Here is a 20,772-nt window from a genome sequence, read left to right as displayed (position 1 = left end):
TGTAGTCGTGTAGTTTGAGCAATGGTAGCACTTCTTGTAGTGTGACCATGTGAAAGTGGTCTGATTTGATGTATGTGTTTACTATCCTGAGGTCTAGGATTGGTCTTAGCGTTTTGTCCTTCTTTGGTATTAAGAAGTACAGTGAATACACTCCTGTGTTTATTTGTGTGTTTGGTACTAATTCGATTGCATTCTTTTGCAATAGTGCTTGAACTTCTGTCTCCAGGAGCTCGGAATGATGTTGTGATAAATTTTGTGCTCTTGGTGGTATGTTTGGAGGGAATTGTAGAAATTCTATGCAATAACCATGTTGGATAATTGCTAGAACCCAAGTGTCTGTAGTGATTTCCTGCCATGCTTTGTAATAATGACCTATTCTTCCCCCCACTGGTGTTGTGTGGAGGGGATGAGTGACATGTGAGTCACTGCTTAGTTGCAGGGGTTTTGGGGCTTTGAAATTTTCCCCTATTCCTAGGGAATTGCCCTCCTCTGTATTGGCCCCGAAAGCCTCCCCTGTACTGTCCCTGGTAACTGGACGGTGTTGCCTGTGAGGTGCTGGCTTGTGTGGCCTGACCCCGAAACCCCCCTCTAAAGGGTGTCTTGCGGAAGGTGCCGTAGTTTCCTCTGCTCTGCGGGGAGTAGAGTGCGCCCATTGCTTTAGCAGTGTCCGTGTCCTTTTTAAGTTTTTCTATCGCTGTGTCCACTTCTGGACCGAACAGTTCTTTTTCATTGAAAGGCATATTGAGAACTGCCTGCTGTATCTCTGGTTTAAACCCAGACGTTCGTAGCCATGCATGCCTTCTGATGGTCACGGATGTATTAATTGTCCTTGCAGCTGTGTCTGCTGCGTCCATGGAGGAGCGTATCTGGTTGTTTGAAATGTTTTGACCTTCCTCAACCACTTGCTTTGCCCTTTTTTGTAGGTCTTTGGGTAGATGTTCAATGAGGTGTTGCATCTCATCCCAATGGGCTCTGTCATAGCGCGCAAGTAGTGCTTGAGAGTTGGCGATGCGCCACTGGTTTGCAGCTTGTGCTGCGACTCTCTTTCTAGCTGCATCGAACTTGCGGCTTTCTTTATCCGGGGGTGGTGCATCCCCAGATGTGTGGGAGTTGGCCCTTTTCCTAGCTGCTCCTACAACGACGGAATCTGGTGGCAGCTGTGCAGTGATGAAAACAGGGTCTGTAGGGGGCGCCTTATACTTTTTTTCCACTCTTGGTGTGATTGCCCTACTTTTGACCGGCTCCTTAAAAATTTCTTTTGCGTGCCGGAGCATACCAGGGAGCATAGGCAGGCTTTGGTAGGAGCTGTGGGTGGAGGAGAGGGTGTTGAATAAAAAGTCATCCTCGACCTGTTCTGAGTGGAGGCTTACATTGTGAAATTGTGCTGCTCTAGCCACCACTTGAGAATACGCAGTGCTGTCTTCTGGTGGAGATGGCTTTGTAGGGTATGCCTCCGGGCTGTTATCTGACACTGGGGCGTCGTATAAGTCCCATGCGTCCTGATCCTGGTCACCCTGGCTCATGGTGGTGTGAGCTGGGGAATGTGATGGAGTTTGTGCTGGTGAGACGTGAATCACAGGTGGAGGAGAGGGTGGTGGAGTAACCTTTTTCACCACCTTTGTTTGTGGTGTTTGTTCAGTTTGGAACTCCAGTCTTCTCTTTCTTCTAATAGGGGGAAGGGTGCTTATTTTCCCTGTTCCCTCCTGTATGAAGATACGCTTTTGCGTATGGTCTACATCGGTAGATTGCAGCTCTTCCTCGAACCTATGCTTTCGCATTTGGGAAGTTAGTGAATGCTCCTCTGTATAAGAGCCTGAAACTGGGTTGGTTGCAGGTTGTTTTGGCGCCGAAACCCTGTCTGCATCTTTTTTCGGCTCCGAGCTGACTTCTTTTTTTCGGGGCCGAAACCTCTCGGCGTCTATCTTCGTCGGTGCCGCTGTCTCGGCGTCGAGCCGTGTCTACACCGCTATCTCGGTGTCGATGCTTGTCTCCAGCACTTTCTCGGTCCCGAGAAGGCTGCGTACCGGTGTCTCGACCGGAGTCGGACTGTCTCGGCACTGTTTGGTCCTTTTTCGGTGCCGACGGTCGGTCACCGAATTTATGGGTCGAGCCATGGCCTGGTGGCAGTGGCGTCCCCTGGGCCTTGTCAATCTTCTTATGTGTTGGTTTTGACGTCTTACTCACGGTTTGTGGGTCATCGAATTTCTCGGAGTCCGATTCGTGGATCGAGAAGGTACCTTCCTCTTCTTGTTCCTCGAACTCTCGGTGGGCTGTCGGCGCGGACGCCATTTGAAGTCTTCTGGCTCGACGGTCTCGGAGTGTTTTTCGGGACCGGAACGCACGACAGGCCTCGCAGGTGTCTTCACTGTGCTCAGGTGACAGGCACAGGTTACAGACCAAGTGTTGGTCTGTATAGGGGTACTTGTTGTGGCATTTGGGACAGAAACGGAACGGGGTCCATTCCATCGGCGTTCTTCAGCACGCGGTCGGGCCGACCAGGCCCCGACGGGGGATCGAAAAACTACCCCGAAGGGCACCGGAGCTCTTCGATGCGGTGTTGAATCTAACTACGCCGATCCCGAACGCAACAATACTGACGAAAATCTTCCGAATTTAGCTATCTTTCCGTTCCGAAACTCGGAGCGACAGGAACACGTCCGAACCCGATGGCGGAAAAAAAAAAAAAAAAAAAAAAAAAAAGAGGATAGAGTCGACGCCCATGCGCAATGGACACAAAAGGAGGAGTCACTCGGTCCCGTGACTCGAAAGACTTCTTCGAAGAAAAACAACTTGTAACACTCCGGCCCAACACCAGATGGCGAGCTATTGCAAAACATGCGTATCTACAGCGACAGATGCCATCGAACAATACTGTTTTTAGAGTCAGTGTTCATAACTGGTAACTGAAGGGGCTCAATTACCACTCGAAAAGTTAGAACAAAGCTAAGGTCCCACTGGGGCACAGCAAAAGGAGGTAGCTGATACAGATTAGTCAACCCCTTCAAATAACGCATGACAATAAGGGATTTGAACCAGGAATGTTGGTATGTGAAAAAAGAACGCTTACAATCCAGCCAATACTTTTAACAGTGCCGATCATTAACCTGCTCTGAGCTAGGGAACACAAGATCTGCAAGTCTTGACACTTGGCCTCCAAGGAGGGCCACACCAAGTAACAAAGTTGTTCTATCTGCCAGAATAAGCAAATGTAATGGAGGGCAAAGAACTGACAAGAGGTCTACCATCTCCAGTAGCAGCTGGAAGGAGGTCAGATGTCCCCACTCAATTTAAGGGCATGAAGGTGGAGACTTCAGCAATTGGGATGCAGTACCATTTCTTCCAACTGGGACAGTGTACGGTCCGAATGGCAGATTGAGTGAGGGACATGAGAAGACGCACTTAAGGTCTGTATACCACACACTCCTTGGCCGATCCAGGGCAATGAGAATGAGGAGGGCCGGCTTTGATGAATATTCCTCAGAACTCAAGGAATCGAGGGCATTTGATGGGGTGTGGGGAGGGCCCTTCTCAACAGATACTCGAGGGCATAAAACTGATGGCACTGAGACAAAGCATTTTCCAAGGAGTTAAACAAAAGCACCTGTGGGCAACAAGGTGTTCGACTTCAAGTAGTAGGTGAAACTTCTGATTGGCAAGATACTGCCAGCTCAGACTGAATTCTGACATTTAAAGACCCTTCTAGGTGAGTGGCAATCAAACAGGTCTCTGTGGGGCTCCCAAGTAAACAGTCAGAAAGATTCCAGGCAAAGGAGTTGAGACGCCACTCTTGCTTTCCACGTACCACTTTGCTGTTATGTTGTCCATAAAGATCTGGATGGACTGTCCTTGAATGGAGGGAAGCAAGGCCTTGAACAAACTAGATCACTCAGTTTCTGCAATTTACCGAGAAGCACCTTCTTTTCTGGAGACCACAGGATACGGATTTCCAGATACTTCACATAATCTCCCCACCACAAGGTGAAGGCATCATCACAGTAAGTCAGAGGGGTAGTGAAGGCCATCCGGCAGTGCCGTTTTGACTCATTCCCTCACCAGGTCACTTCTGCTCCAGTGCTGGGGGAGATTATGAAGGAGTCCAACTGAGGCAATACTGCAAGGCCCTCATAGGCCACATGCATGTGTGATTAAGAGAATGCAGGAAGCCAGCAAACTTTGCAGTCAGAGGATCTTAAGGACTCGCTCTCGCACCCAGCTGGAAGGAAGGGACCACTTGCTGGTTGCTTGGAATCCTCTGAGGTGGAAGAAAGGTATGGAGAAGAGTGGTGTCCCGATTGGAACCTGCCTATAAAGTGGCGATGTTGGAAGGGCCTCAGGTAAGATTTGTGCTCACTGACTGAAAAGCCCAGGTCGAACAGTAGCAGATAACTAGAGTTGAGTGCCCACTTAATAAGTATTAGAGAATTAGATTTGCATTTTGCAGGTAGTAAGCAGTAGATAATTCATTAAGTCCACGTGTGATTAAAGTACATTTATTTCCTTTATTGAAAGTGCAAAAAGCTCTTTACTGAATGTAAATCACATGCAGTAGTTCATTTACAACATAGGAGTGAATTTTAAAGTTGTGAGATAACAAAATAGTCTATAATTCTTGTGCAGTCATGGAAATCCATTGTTGAAGAAAATCGTGAGGTTGCACGGAGATAAACAGTGGACACGTGTTTTGCCCATTATGGTGTGTTCACCTAGGGCTTTCTCAAGCCTGCAAGTAATAGTGTGTGCAAATCATGTATTAAAAGTAACCTACCCATTATTATAAAATAAGAGGCTATTGTGATCATGCTGGGCTTGAACCCATCCATGCTGGTGAAAGGTAAGTTGGGTAAAGGTAGTAAACTAGTGAGCACAAAAGAAACGTATAAGACCCTAAGGTGACCCAGTGAATAAAAAAAACCACTATCCAATCAGGAAAGCCATTGACACGGGCAGCAGAGTGTAATTTACTGTAATCCTATCCTTGTTAATCAAGACTGAAACCTATTTCAAGACAGGAAACCTGTGCCTAAGGTGGAGTTAGAGTACCATAAAATCAGTAAAGAGACGAAGCGGTGAGAGCGGTGCTGGCATGACATCATAAAATAAATAACATATAGGTGAACATGCCAGGATGTCGAGATAGTCCCATAGACTGAATGAAGGCATGCAATCCTTTATGAAGATATATGGATAAAAAGGCGAAAAAACCATACCATAGATATATTCATTGCAAACTTTTTTCATAATAGGAATATTATGGTCTAAATACAAAAATATAACAAATACGAATCACTTGTACAGAATGAATGTTAAAAACATTGTTAGAGCGTAATGGCACTTCATGATTTGATGAACAATATACATTATAAGGTAGTAGTGAGATATAGGCAATATATAGAGGTAGATTGAGTATGGTTTAAAGTTACAAAAAGTGCAATGGTAGAAAATTATAGCGGGTTAGTCTAGCAATATAGGTAAATCTATTGGTCTTCGTTATCAAGAGGGTTAATCATTTACTACATTTGTTAATAATGGTTTAGGGAATCGTAAGCTAAATTTATAGAGTTATGTAAAAATCCCCTATGGAATAGGTAGACGAAATAACGACTTAGCAAGGGCTCCTATGACTTATCCGAAAAACAACAACCGAAATCAAGACGGTAAACACGGGCTTTGAAAAGCTGCGTTTTGGTTGAGCGCCATGTTGAATGTGTCAAGAGACGTGAGCGAACATGTCACAGTATTTAATCCCGCGATGAGGCGGAGTCCTACTTTTATTTTCAATGGAAGGTCTAAGGATACGGAGATATTAGGGAGGCGCCATACTAAGGCCAGCAAGGAACGCGAATAGGCATGTTGCCGTTTGTGCATGCTAAGCATGTGTTGTGCCTTTGACAACTGTGCATTATGTTCAATTTCAAAAAGAGTGGTTCTATATTAAGATATTTATATGGGTTAAGTATTTGGCTACTGGTATACTGCAAATTAATAAACACTACTATGGAATGTATGATATGGCTAAAACATCGGCCATGTTGTGTTTTTTAATGTTAATGCTTTTTTGTGTAGCCACTGAAAAGAAGGCAGATCTCTTATAAATTTACTACATATAAACTTATTGTATAAATGCCCAAAAAAAATCCTCACAGATTAATCATGGTATATGTGCTATATAAACTAGTGATAGATATGAAATTCAGCTAAGAGGGCCTAAGATTTAGTTATGTACCTAGGGCCACTATCTATGATAAACATAAAGTTAGATATAGCATGGATATGTTCAAGGTAAGCTGTAAAAATAGAAAGGAAGAGGGAGAAGGAGAGACAGAACCACAATGCTAATGCAGATAGATATGACAAGCCGTAGTTACAGCAGTAACATTTGTAATTCAAAAAGACAGATGAGTAAATAGATGTGTCTATATGAAGATAGTCAGTTTGAACATGTATCATCAATTAGGTCCCTAGAAATATTGGCAATTCTGCTGAAGAAAATGGTATCCTTAAATCTAATACAGACTTTAAATCAAATGAAACAGTCACAATATAGACAAAAATGTAAAAGTTCATCCAGCAGTATCAATCAGGCTTAACTAATGAAGCCAGTAGTGCCATTCAGGATCCTTGTTGCGACCTTTTCTTACGGTATCATAACGAATGATCAGTCGGCTTTCATTCCGTCGCAGCTGGAGTTCGAGGTTACCTCCCAGCGGATGTGGTTTCAAATGCATCAAGCCACTGAATGTGAATGATCGCATATGAGGATGACATTTGACAAAATGTTCAACCAAAGGGAGTTTAATGTCATTTTTTTGTACATTACGAAAATGTTCATGTATTCGGATTTTCAGTGCTCTGGTTGTACTCCCTATATAGGGTTTATTGCACAGACAGTTGATAAGGTAAACTGTATTCGTACTTTCACAGTTGATAAAATCACGTATCCGTAACGGTTGGTTATTGATGGAGATTGATTTGGTTTTAGTTAGACCAAGTTTGAAAATGGAGCACTTAGTACAGGTATAAAAACCCTTAGGGGGCTGTATGAAGCTTTGAGTAGAGGGTTTGTCTGAATAAAATGAGGAACAAAGTTTGTCTCTGAGATTGGGAGCTCTTTTGAAGCCTATCTGAGGATGGGATAAAATGCGTTGATTAATAGACTGATGGTTATATAGTAAATAACAGTGTTTTCGAAGTAGTTTACAAATTAGATAGTGGCCATTATGAAAATGTGTGATAAAGCAGACAGGAGAGTTCTTTGATCTGGTATTTGACTTGTTTAACAAAGTATTTCAATCTATTTTTAGCAAAATGTATCTTGGTCTTCTTTAGGTTTGCGATGTTATAGCCTCTATTAGATAGGCGTTGAACAATTTCAGAAGAGACTGGTCTCGTAGTCAAATATATTGCTGCAGTTCAATCTTACCCGTCTAAATTCTCATGCTGGAATATTGCGAATTGTACTCAATGGGTGACAACTGGAGGCATGCAGGATGGAGTTGGCTGCTGTGCTCTGTGAAAGAGTATGTAGTTGATCATTTTCAATATACAGAGTGAGATCCAAATATTCTACTGTAGTTCTGGTAAACTGATATGTGATTTCAATGTCCCATCTGTTTGGTGTGAGAGATTCAAGAAAAAGTTGGAGTGCAGAATCTTGACCGTGCCAAATAAGTAAGGTGTCATCTATATATCTGCCCCAAAAAATTGTGTTGAGAGGTGCTCAAGGTCATCATTCCAAAGCCAGTGTCTTTCTACTGCTCCCATTAAGATGCATGCATAAGGTGGTGCAAATTTGGCTCCTATCGCCGTGCCTTGTAGTTGAAGAAAAAAATTGACCTTCAAACAGGAAGAAGTTATTCATGAGACAGAAGGATAACATTTCTATTATCATCTGGTTCTGTTCAATAAGGTGAACCGATCGTGTTGAAAGACAGCTATTAACCGCTTCAATCCCATCATGATGTCTGATGGAGGTGTATAAGCTCATCACATCTATGGTGGCAAGAATATAATCAGGTTGCCAGTCAATATTTTGTAATATATCCTCTGTGTCTTTGATGGACGGTAAGCCTTGCATAAACGGTTGTAACTCAGAATCAATGAGAATGCCTAGATTGGAGCAAATGGAGTTAATACCTGAGATAATTGGTCTGCCTTTGGGAGGATGGCCACCTTTATATATTTTAGGTAACAAATATAGGGTGGGAGTAGTAGGGTGTTGTATGACTAGAAAATTCCTCTACTCAGGAGAAATGATTTGTTTAGAACACCAGTGGTCTAGAAGGTTCTTAAGTTTGTTTTGAATCTCTCGTGTGGGATTTGAAGGAAGTCTTTTATAACAAGTTGTATCATTGATTTGTCTATAGATCTTGTGTAGGCAGTCACTTCTGCTGAGAATAACAATGTTTCCTCCCTGATCAGCTTCCTTAATAAGAACACGGTTATTCTTTATTAATTCATTGATGGCTTGTGTGTAGAGTTAATATTTGATGGAAGAAATGTTTTTTTTTTTAATATATTTGCGGTATTCCTGATCAAGGTTTTGTGTCACTGCTGTGAAGAATAGATCAATAGAATTCCCTGCTGGTAACAGGAGTGAAGGTTGATTTAATTGGAAGGTCAAAGTGTTGATACAATGTTATCTCAATATTAAGTTTGTGGGCTATTTCAAAAAGGGATTGATCTTGTTCCTCAACATTAGAGAGATTGCTAATTAACCGTATAGCCTCCAAATCTTGAACTGGATGGTCGCTAGAAATCTGGGGTTGTTGAGATAAATATGGTTTAGGTGTTGAGGTAGAAAAGAAAGATTTGAGTTTGAGCTTACGGATAAATTTTAATAGGTCAATTTTGGTTTGTACTAGGTCCCAGTGGTACGTGGGGCAAAAAGATAAATCCCTGATAAAGGTCCCAGTCAACTCACCAGAGAAGCATGAGGCCTGTAGAACCAGGTTTGAGTGAAGTATGGGTGCAAAGGGTATAGGAGTAATGTTGAGCTACCAGCCTACCGACAGCCGGGGAGAAAGTGGGTTTCACCCAACCTGCCAGAACAAGATCCAGTAATGTGTCACTGAAGGGCAAGAGGAGCTTCAGCTTAGGGCTGTAAGGAGAACTTCAGGGAGGATGCTTGTCTTCTCCTCCAATGTAGGAAGCTGCACCTCCTGGACATCAGCAGCTTTCTTTACGCCAGCATGGAAGGATATTACTTCTGGTGTTTACAGCACAGTTTGAAAATCCATATTGATCTCTGGAAACGTATCCATCCCACTGGCTGAGGACAGACCAGTAAACTCCAAAACTTGACCTCTTGCGTCATCACCTAGTGCATACAGGTTCAAAGGGTCATCGCTTGTTCCAGAAATTGTCATGAATCTTATTTCAGCCCTCTTCTACGAGCCTCTGCACCTCCCTTCTTGATCTCTTCTGCAGCAAGCCTTCAGCGACTGAAACCAAAGGAGGTGGGCATTGTGGCCTAACCATGATGCAGGAAAACTTAGCATTATGTATTGATAAACAATTGAACATTAACAAGTTGCTGGCAATGATCCTTGAGGGCCTGCTGAGACGTGCTGTGGCCAAGGCGGAGAACGGCACAGCTGGGTCAGATCATGGGGTTACGAACTCTGGTAAGAATGGAGTTGGTTGTACTGGGCATGAGGGACCAAGCCCCAAAGGTTCTAGGAAAGCTAGTAATGGAGTCAGTGAGAGGTGGTTCTGGAGTAAGTGGAGCCACTAGCGTAGGGAAGCTCAGAGAAGAATGAATCAAGCTCCACAATTACCAACTCAGACTCCCACAGATTCTCATACTCTGGGCCAGAGAGCATCTAGCCTATTTACCTTTGCAATGTTTTCTATACTCCTTATGCTTTTTGCACTTAGCACCTTAAGAATGGGAGGGCAGTGATCAGGAGCGTGGCCTTGAACGGCGATGGCTGTGCTTTTCCTCCTGGCCATGAGTAATGAACAGCTCGGCATTTAGTTTCTTGATGGCTTTCCTGTGCACACCCTGACAGGAATAACAGGAGCATGAGTTGTGGTCCGACCCAAGACAGAGACAAACAGAGTGGAGGTCAGAGAACGACAGTCCCTGCAGGGCTTAAAGCTTGAGACATCATACTTTCATAGTTGCACTATTTAGTAAATATTCTGTGAGGAAAAGACAACTTTAAGCGTGAACTCTGGATCTGTGTTAAACACACAGAAAAAAAGGGAACTTACATTGTTCCGAAGGGGGGCCGGTGTTATATGGCTTCTGTGACTTTATCGGACACCACTTTCGGCATTTCTGTGAAGCCAGCACCCCGTATTGACGATGTGAGAGCTCTGAAGTTTCAGGATCCAGTTTTGCACTTGGGATAATAATACAGGTAAGGAATCTGCAGGCAGAAGTATCCACCAGGTGTATGTTTTATAATACAGAAGTGGACAAATCATTTCCATTTTGCCCCAGACCTACAGAGTGAACAGACCTGGGGGTTTTTCAAGACTGCTGGGAAAGGAGTTCTCCCAGTTATTAAAGTGCCGAATGTCAATGGGGTACAGCTATATGCTGATAACTAGTCTTCAGATTCAAGTATTTTCTTGGTTAATTTTACAGATCCGTCAGTTTTTTGCCTCAACTTCAAGATAATTACAAAGTCAAGTGACCCAAAACATTGAGTGCATCAGGAATAACACCAGGGTGTGGCATATGCAGCACACGAGCACTGTGTCATGTGCGGTTTGAAATACAGAGAAAGAAATTATGGTCTTTGGGTTGCGACTGACGTTTCATGCTGTATTTATTTTGTATTTGCATTTTATTCCTTTAAACCTATTAACTGACTAGGAAGTAGGGCTCTACCTAGAATAGCTACATACAATACTACACTTAAAATATTAGTGTTAGAATAAACCACAGATCATACTGGGCTGAGTAGGAGTCCTGAACTTTTGTAGCTTCGGATATGGGATTTACGGCAAGTGTACCTATGCACAGGCCAATCCGACGCCCTAACCATTAAATATCTAAGTTGTTATCAATAATTCCAGATCGTGTAAATAGCATGGCTCTAACCACGACTTGTTTAATTTGATCAGTTTATTTCAATGGGGAACGAAGAAGGAAATGACATTGGCAATCACTATTTACAAGAAAGGTCATTACAGTAAGCACTTAAACCCCTGGGGTCATTGATATTTAATTAAAAATAATAAACGCATGCTATGAAGCAGACAGTCCAGGAGAGACCTCCACTAAGACTGCCACTATTGGTGTGTAATGAATCAATTCTACAAATGCACAATATTCACAGACAACGTAGGGTGGGTGACATGTATGACATTTTATTCATTGTAATAAACAAGTGCAATAACTATAAAACGTTTTTATAATCCGCGTTTAAGAGGATGCTTAGGGTTAAAAAGGTTTCAATAAAATGTTAGGAATTGCAGTTCGACTCCCCACTGCAATACTCGCTGATGGGATATTCATAAACAATAAAACGTGAACTACCCACTTATGCAGTTGATTTGGAAATGGTTACCGTGTATGCATTCCAAATATTTTAAAGGAACAGCACCTCAAAAGTTCTTATTGCTGTTTACTTAAGGAGTTTGTCTAATATTCAGAGCTTTTTAAATTATTCTGTAACATCAAAAAACATTCATAATTGCCAACACTGGAAGCAATAAGGCATGATTTTCTTTTTTCAACAAATCAAATGCTTGTCAACATCATTTTTTAACCAACTAATACACTCTAGTAATTAGAATACCTGTAAAAAAAACGCAGAAACTATTGCAAAGGCCAATCTTTCCTAATAAATGATTAGAGCAACCAAAATAATGAAGCACATAGCTTTGCTTAATAAACAAGGCAAACCCACTCACCATTTTAAAAAGGCCATATGGCTCTCCAGTAACAAAGGGCTTTTCACCCGTGGAAAAAAGTGTTTCAAGTTCACATCCTAGACAGCAAGGGGACTTTAAAGGTTTTTGAATTACCTATATAGACCGCGAAGCTCTGAATTCTTAACTAGTGGACAGCCATTCTCCTATACTGTTCCGGTAATCTGTGGATTCAACAGTTCGAGTGACCACTCTACCCGCGCCTTTACCCCTCCGACATTAAACAAGGATACCCCACATTCTCGTGCGTCTATTGTCTGGCAGGAGGGCTGATTCAACTGACGCTAATTAGAGGCCAGAAGGCACCCAGGGATGGAGACTGGAACGCGCTAGTGTTAGGAGCTCTGAACTTCAACATCTGCTCTGGAAACTTGCTTTTCAAAATAATAAAAAAGGTGCAATTTAGAGAGTTTCCAAAAAACTTGAAGATGCACCCCAGACCAATAGCTAAAAGGAGAAAATTAACAACTCCTCTCGTTAAAAGGCATTCCATTATGCAGGAATCAGATTCTTAGAGAAACTATAATCAAAATTTGCATTTTTTAAACCAGTATATGAGGGGGGGGGGGGGGGGGGGGGGAACAAAAAACAAAACAAAACACTAGTGTAACTTAATATGTTACTTTTCATTTTAATTTAACATTATCAACTCTTTTGTCTTCCGTTTTCAGCAATCTCCATCTGCTTCAGATTCATCTTCAGAAGCTAGAAAAAAGGGGAAATGAAAATATTAAATAAACTATTTGAAATATTGTGAAAATCCATTTTTAAACTCATCAATAATTAGCTAGAAAACCTAATGTCGACAAATTCTCGAACAGAAATTGGCGTTCATCAACTATCTAAAAACACAATCTATATATAGCCCTTTAGATCAAACTTAACTTTAGATCTTACACATCTCGGCTGTACTCAAATGATTAAGTATGTAGCTCAATGAAAGACATTTGAAGACTTGCAGTTAGTGGTTCAAGAAACTGATTAAAATTGCACTTCAAGATGTAGCCAAGATGGGGGGGAGGGGGCGATTCTGAGATCCAGAATCTTGGGCAGTAGCTTGCTAATATGGACTGAGAAATGTGCGTGAAGATTCGGGGTGCTGAAATATTGAGGCACCTATGGTTAGGCTACAGAAAAGCCTCCAGTGGGAGAGCTGCCGCGTAAAACTAGGTTACATTAGGGACTGTTGCCTACAGTATGTGGTTTTACCCTTTCTGGGAGAGCTACTTACTCGCCATGATCAGGGAAAATAATCCTCTGATGGACACTTATGTTTGCTGTACCTCAATGGCCAAAATGCATTCGATATTGTCACTGGAATTCACGCGCACGGTATTTTTATAACATGCAGTTTAACGGATATTACAATTTTTTTTCTAAAAAAGAAAAAAAAAAAAAAGAAAGAAAAAGGAAAAACAAATTAACCTTAAGCATAGAAAAAAACAGCTGAAAAACCATCTTTAATCTGAAAGTAATGGAACAAAATATACGGCAATTATATACTTTGATACAATTTTTATCTATTTTCAAGCATTTCAAAAAGAATTATAAATGCAATTTTTCTGCCTGAAAATCTAAAGTGGGCATTAACACTAGTGCCTAAAGTTTGACAAAGCATTATTCACTGTAGTGAATACACTGTTTCGACTGCATAAATTACATAGCCAGTTTTGACAGATATCTGTCACCTGCTTGGTCGAGTGCTCGAAGCCCAACAGGTCAGTCATTCATCCTTTTGAGATCGAGAAATAGAGCACCATCAATTTAATTAATAATTCTCGAATTATAGTACACAGAAATAATAAAAGTAACAGCATGAAACATTAAAAAATATGATATAATACTTAGTCCAGAGACTTTTCAGCACATCATCTTGTAAAAATGCTGCAAACCGTACCAAATTGAGCATGTAGATCTTTAAAGACTGGAACCAGGGGACCATCACAGATTCAACCTGTTCATGCAGTACTGCCTACTTTATTACTCCAGCCCCTCACTGCGGCATTCCTATTTCAAACTGCTAGATGAGACGCCTATACCCCAACAGATTTTTGAAGAGCCATGGCAAGATAATGTTCTGCAACAGACAGCTTCTCCAGAAAGTCAAATGCACGTTTCTCCATTTAACATACAGCATGAACACTTTGATCATACTGTGGCATGAGGGGAATGCATAATCTGACTTAGACGAGTCTTCATCTAGTACCACAATCACTGCACGTTTTCATCATTAAGAGGTGCTCTTTCCTCTTCTGGATCCTCATCCACTATACTTGAAAATATACGGCCTAGATTTCAAGAGGCAGAGGTTGTAGTAGTAGAGCAAAAACTGAAAAATGTACACAAACAGATGGTCCCGACCTCCGCCCCAAGATTTGTAGGTCACCAGTTCTGAAGGGACCGGATGCAACTTCATCCTTCTCGGGTGACATCCATGTATATGCCTTAATTTAAGTCTTGCAACATACGTTTGCAGGAAACGTGTAGGAATGACTTGCATCTGGCATGCCAATGGTAACGGCGTAGCTTAGACTGCTGTGAAGGCCTTAGCAATTAACATGAGCAGTCCACAGAGAGAACCCAGTGTCATTGTGATCAGAAAACGGTCATGCTTGGTAAGTCTTGAGAAGGTATCAATCTCAGCTACTTAAGAGTCCATATTCTGCAACAGCTCCACAGCAGTATTCTGGATGACTAGGGTGACATAACTCGCCCCCTGGATTGCAGACAGACCTTTATAGCATTGCCACAGATGTCTTAGATGGGAATTTCACTGCCAGGTGCTATACTGCTGCAGAGGTCATCAAGCTTACACGTTTTAGCAGGCATGGTTCATCTGGGATGATCGGGTGTTTCAGAATAATTAAGTACTTGGGTTTTACTGTGGACAAGTAACACACGGGTTAACTTTTAGAAGACTGGAAGACCCTAAACAGCAACGTCATGGGTACCTGGCCATATGCGGTCTGAAATCCATTGTTTTCTCATTTCTCTATCAGAAGAAAGGAATACAACTTCCATTGATAGTTTTTCATTTCAGAAGCAGCCATTCTGGCTGACTGGTCAACTGAAAACGGCAAGGGCTTTACTGGGGGATTGTGGGGGGCGGGAAGGGGGCACGGGGGGGCAGGGGGGAAGAAATGGGCTTAAAATAAAGATCCAGGGGTTGCTGACACCTGCTCAAGGGGTCCACCTCCCAAAACGCGAAGATGACTTATCCAGGACCCTTGCAATGAGACTATGAAGACAGCCTCCAGGTGTAGTGCTAGAGCCCGTCCATCTATTAAACAGAGTGGGAGGCTCAAACTCAAAGGGGTGTGCAGTACTCCCTTAAACTATTTTAATAAGACTATGCTAATGTGAATCAGGGTTATGTAGTGATGTAGCGTGAAAGGGAATAACCAAAAAAATACATGGTAGTATAGCAGATTCAATGATGGCGTGTACCTATTAGATGCTTTAAAGCCTTATCAATTCTGTTCGCTTCCATTTAATGTGTATTTTTTGGGTCATGTCTTGCTATCACAAGTGTCATTAGCGGTCCTTGACGCCTGGTAATGCACCACCACTCCTTAAGAAATCCGGAGGAAAAAAAAAACAAAAAAAAAAACAGCACACTCACCAGCCACATTCTTTCCCCGAATTCCCCGTATGTGGAGTTAAAATAATTAAAAGTTATGACTGCTAGAAAATATTTAAGAGCCTAAACTCCCGAAAGCATTCCTGCAGGTTTACAGATCAGGTGGAAAGTGCAGAAAACACTTAGTCACAGTTCAACACATACGTCATGTAGCAGCATCCCGACTGAGGATAAACATCAAGCAACAGTTTACCTCAGAACTTGTAAGGGCATTGAACAACGCCACTAGATAAAAATCTTGAGTCAAGGTCGTATGTATCCCCATGTCAAACGTTTACGGTCAAACTGTGTTACAGCACACCATGTTAATCCTATTCATGCTGGATGCAGGTTAATCTTGAGTGTCCTCCAAAATATTACAGATAAAAAAATAAAAAAAACAACATTTAGGTGCCACCTTGAACTCTCCAAAAGTGGTCCAAAGCAAACTTATGACTTCCAGGATTTGTGTTCGAGACAGACATCTGGTGACATCGGGTTTGAAAGTTTCAACGATTGTAAGTCTCCACCATTCACACCTCTAATCTTTATCGGACTACATACATTTGTATGTAACCAGGTCAGTTTTGACCACCTGGATAGATGTTTTAATCCGGCACAAAGTGTATTTTCTGAACTCAATGTTAATACAGCCCAAAAACATATTTGCAAGGCCCATGGGAGCGCAGCAAGTGCCTTATTGCACCACCAGGAAAGGGCACATATTGCTGTCATGCGCCAATAGTCACCCATGCACCAAGGTGCGAGGGTGCCTGCGTTGTGGGGAGGATTCTTTTTGTGCAGGAAGGGATACCGTCCTGCACAAAACCAATCAATGGAGGTGATTTCCTTCTGTGTGTTGCAGAATGCAGTACATAGAAAGAGGAAAAAAAAAAAAGTTGTAAAATGCTGTTTGTCTCCCTGTTGTGCCACTCCTATGCCATCCCTGGGGAGGCGTAGGCTTTTGACGCATTCCCAGGTTTGCGAAACCTTGTAAATCTGCAAATGCATCAAAATCCATGGGTGTTCCATGGGAAAACCCACACAACACCCATAGAAACACCTCCCTGGTGCAAAGTAAGGCAACGCGACTCATGCTGCATTGCCTTACACCACATCTACAAGGCCATGTAAAGCCAAGCGTGGCCTTGTAGATATGGGTGTACAGCAGAGGTCTTCAATCTGGGGGTCGGGACCCCCAGGGGGGCCGTGGAGACCTGGAAAGGGGGTCCCACATTCCCCCAGCTGATCCTTAAAATGCCTCAGCTGAACTTAAATTAGAGTCTCCTGTGCTGTGAAAGCTGCACAGACAGCTAAGGAGACTTTCAGCCCAGGGCTTCTGCTTCCTGAATGAAAAGCAAATGTGCTTTACGAGCTGATCTGCAAATGTAAAGGGTGCTTGGGAGCAGCTTTAAATGATCAAAGCTTTGAGAGGACAAACGTTTTTTTTTGAGGGGTAGTGCGAAGAGTTAACAACTGAGCTGTAAAGTGCATGCTTTTAATTGTAATTGTATTTACACAGCGCTCACTTCAACTGTCCCTTCAACACCTGGAGGTGTTGAAGGGACAGCTATTAAAAAAAAAAGGTATTGCATATGCTTTGATATTACTTAAATCCACATTTTGGAAGCACAGTTTTATAATAAACCTTTTTTTAGTGGCCTATATTATACTGTTTGCAATGCAAGTATAAAATAATGCCTTTTTATATATTCACAGTGCATTCTGTCACAGGCTGTGACCTCATGGCACTAAAAATACACAAGTCACTATTCTCAACTGTACTAACAAAGATTTAGGGGGTCATTACAACATTGGCGGGTGGCAACCGCCACCCGCCAAGTTGTAACCGCCGTGCGACCGCACTCCTGCGGTGCCCATTATGACATCCCGCCGGCCCAACGGGGATGTGGGCCGCAACATGGGAGCCGGCGGAGTTGCGGCCGTGCGACGGGTGCAGTTGCACCCGTCGCGCTTTTCACTGTCTGCTATGCAGACAGTGAAAAGCTGCACGGGGCCCTGTCAGGGGGCCCCTGCACTGCCCATGCCAGTGGCATGGGCAGTGCAGGGGCTCCTCAAGGGCCCCGCAACTCCCCGTATCGCCAGCCTTTTCCTGGTGGTTCAAACCGCCAGGAAAAGGCTGGCGGTAGGGGGACTCGTTATCCCATGGGCAGCGCTGCAAGCAGCGCTGCCCTGGCGGATTATCACCGCCGGGGCAAAAGTGGCGGGAAACCGCCGGTGCGACCGCGCCGCTACCACCGCGGTCGTAATCCCCTCTGAAGAACCGCCAGCCTGTTGGCTGTGCTTCAGCCAAAACAGCCCTGGCGGGTTGTAATGAGGGCCTTAGTTCTGTTGCTCTCCGGTTAAACACAGACCTCTGCAGTGCATTAACTAATAGAGGTTTCATAATGCACTACAGTGCATTTCCCAATGAGTAACAACTTTATTTTATTTATTTTTCATTTCAGCTGGCTATTATTTTATATGTAGCTACCTGGCGGTGAAAGACTTAAAAAAAAAAAATTAGAGAATATTTTGGGTTTATTTAGTAGAGGCTTGCGCTGCTTGAGCATCACTTTTTTTGATGCTCCAGCATCACAAGCCTCTCAATCGTACCTATGAGCTGACTCAAAGCCACCCTGAGTGGATTGAATGGCCTTGTAGACATGGAATAAGGCAAGGCAGTGCAAGTCGCTGCATTGCCTTACTTTGCGTCAAGGAGGTGTTCCCCGGGCGTAGTGGTGGGTGTTCCTATGCAACACAGATGGATTTTGACGGTGCCCTAGATTTACAAAATCACGTAAACTGGAGCAGTACCAAAACCTTACGTCTCCCCAGAGCACGCATAATGAGGAGAAATGTTTTAATTTCTCCTTGTTTATTTCTCTTTCCATGTGTGCTGCTATCTGCCACACATGTAGAAAGAGGTACAATGCCTTTCTGGATTGTTTTTGTGCAGGAAGGTGTCCGTTCCTGCACAAATACAATCCTGCCTATGTTGGCACTAGGCAGCAATTGTGCGCCAGCGCAGGGGGAAAGGACAGAAATGTACTGTATTTCATAAATATGGTCCATTCCTGCCCTTTTGTATTGGAGTGTGGCAGTGTAGCAAAAAGACTTGCAGCTCTGCCCCATGTCAATTCCTAATAAATGAGGGCCTTTGTTTTTGGCCACACCCTTGACCACGCCCCCACACTCACTGATCTTTGATTTGCTAAACACTGTTTAATATTATTTCCTCACAGTAAAAATGATTTGCTGTGTGAAGTGGGGATGTTTATTATTGATGATGAGGAGTACCAGGTTCTAGAAATTTTTATCAGGAGGGGGTCCTTACACTTAAAGATTTTTAAGAGGGGGTCCTGGCATCAAAAGGTTTGAAGACCTCTGGTGTACAGTCTGCCCTGCGGGTGCATCACAAAAAATGACATACCGGCGGCGTAGGCAGCTTGTAAATATGGGCCCTAATGGCCACAAAGCAAATCCCAGCATTGCGACAACAAGATAAAGATGAAAACCTGAAAAATGGGCAGGCTAACTTACCAACATATTATCGAAGACTACACATGTAGTGTATTGGATGCTAAATAAGACAGTTTTCAATTAAGAAAAAGAAAAGTACGACTTCCACCGTGCAAATGGAAACAGAAGACGAGTAAGGTATTTTAATTCACTACTGAAAACATGATGAGCAGTCCAAGGCTAAAACGGTCCCTTCTGTGTTTTACCAACTAGAAGTCAGCATTTTCTTGGACTGTCAGACAGTTGCTCAAGATTTTAAAGATATGACAAATAAAATGAACTTACTTTCAAGGTCTGCCAAGTGTGATTGAAGAGTTCTTGCAAGGCTAGTAAACTGTAAAGAAATAAAAGAAAGTTCTGACTAGCATCAACTACACACCGTGTCTAATCAACATTAAAACAATGCATTGCCCACATTCTACCTTAATGAAGTAGCAGTGGGCATTGTATAAATGTAATCAAATAGTTTACAAATGTGTAAACCTGTGGGGAACAGAAGTTTTCACTAGGCCGTCGACTTGTAGCTCCACAGAGTTTACAGCTGGATTCCCAAATTATTCCTATTCAATGGAACACGGGACAAGACACCCATTGGCAATGTAACAGTACGAAAATCTTTTGGTGGGGCTGGTAAAATTTGACTGCTGAAATTGTTACAAACTGGAAACCTTCCTACAGAGGTAAGTGTGGATTTATTGTCTGGGTATCCTACAAGCATGCAAGTGCTTACTGGACCAGGTGAGGTCAAGGGAGCCAGGCCTCTCCACAAGCTAGACCAATACGTCAATAAACACTAATGCAAATCTTTCGGCCAGGGTAAACATACCTAATATCTTTCAAACTCATAGCAGGAAGCACTAGCTCTTTCAACTACTGCAACATACATCTAAAGACTGCATTCAGGAGGCAAAATAAAAAACAATGCTTAGGTTTGTTAAGATCTTTCAGGGGGATATTCTGCCTATCAGTAGAAGTTTCACCACATGAATCTCCACCAAACAGGATCTGGAAAATTTGCAATAGCCCTCACACCGGCAAGTGGCTCAAGAGCTTCCCAAGTCTGCTCAGATGCCTGCCTGGGTCATCATGGTGCTATTTGGCACAACCCTGGGCTCTGATATCACTTAAAAGCAGTGAAAGAAACAAAACACACCTGAAATCGTATTTTTGAAACAGTAACCTCTGAGCAGGGTGGTGCTCAGGTTTGGTGAGGAATCAGGAGGTAGCTGAGCATGCAACAGAGAGAAGGATAATGTTTATTAACCAGTAAGCATCTGTTTGTGGCATGTAGTGCTGTAGGTTCACAAGCGGAGCATAAACCTGCCATCTAGTGCTGGGCTTGAATGTGTGCGAGTTGGTTTTCTTCTCAGAAAGTCTTTAGAGTCATGAGGTAGAGTGACTCCTCTTGCTGGTAATGTGCACTGTCATCAACTCCATTGTTAAATTGTTTTCCTGCAAGGCGGGTAAGGATGGAATGTACAGCATAGCATAGTATAGTGATGTCCAAGTTAAATGAATTTGCAATAACTTAGAAAGTAACTAAAACATTGGTGTCCAGGGAGGACAGTGGGAGCATGTGAATCTACAACACTAAATGCCAAGAACAGATGCTGACTGAGTAACCTTTTCTGTTCAAGTCACATATGTTGGTAGATACATATACTTGGCATAGACTGTAAAGCAGACCTTCTCCATAAGCGGTGGATAACCTGTGGGGTTTATTGTTGTTTGAAATAATATACATA

The 20,772-nt window shown here is 42.8% G+C and overlaps 1 protein-coding gene across 3 annotated transcripts in view; it reads right to left on the bottom strand.

Annotated features, from left to right (window-relative positions):
* Positions 1 to 11,301: 11,301 nt before the first annotated feature.
* The window catches only part of MARCHF7 (membrane associated ring-CH-type finger 7), a 255,444-nt gene continuing 245,973 nt past the window's right edge, over positions 11,302 to 20,772 (bottom strand). For 2 of the 3 annotated variants that reach the window (XM_069224202.1, XM_069224201.1), the window contains 2 exons: positions 19,313 to 19,361; positions 11,302 to 12,591 (listed from right to left, as the gene is read on the bottom strand). In XM_069224202.1, coding sequence (XP_069080303.1) covers positions 12,554 to 12,591; positions 19,313 to 19,361 — 87 coding nt within the window. In that variant the 3' untranslated portion in view covers positions 11,302 to 12,553. The remainder of the gene's footprint in view (positions 12,592 to 19,312; positions 19,362 to 20,772) is intronic. The other variant, XR_011201473.1, reaches the window with a different exon arrangement.

This window comes from Pleurodeles waltl, chromosome 3_1 (genome assembly GCF_031143425.1).
Source record: "Pleurodeles waltl isolate 20211129_DDA chromosome 3_1, aPleWal1.hap1.20221129, whole genome shotgun sequence".
NCBI classification, from domain to species: domain Eukaryota; kingdom Metazoa; phylum Chordata; class Amphibia; order Caudata; family Salamandridae; genus Pleurodeles; species Pleurodeles waltl.
The sequence above is the reverse complement of the archived record's forward strand: the minus strand, read 5'-3'. Positions and strand labels throughout refer to the sequence as shown.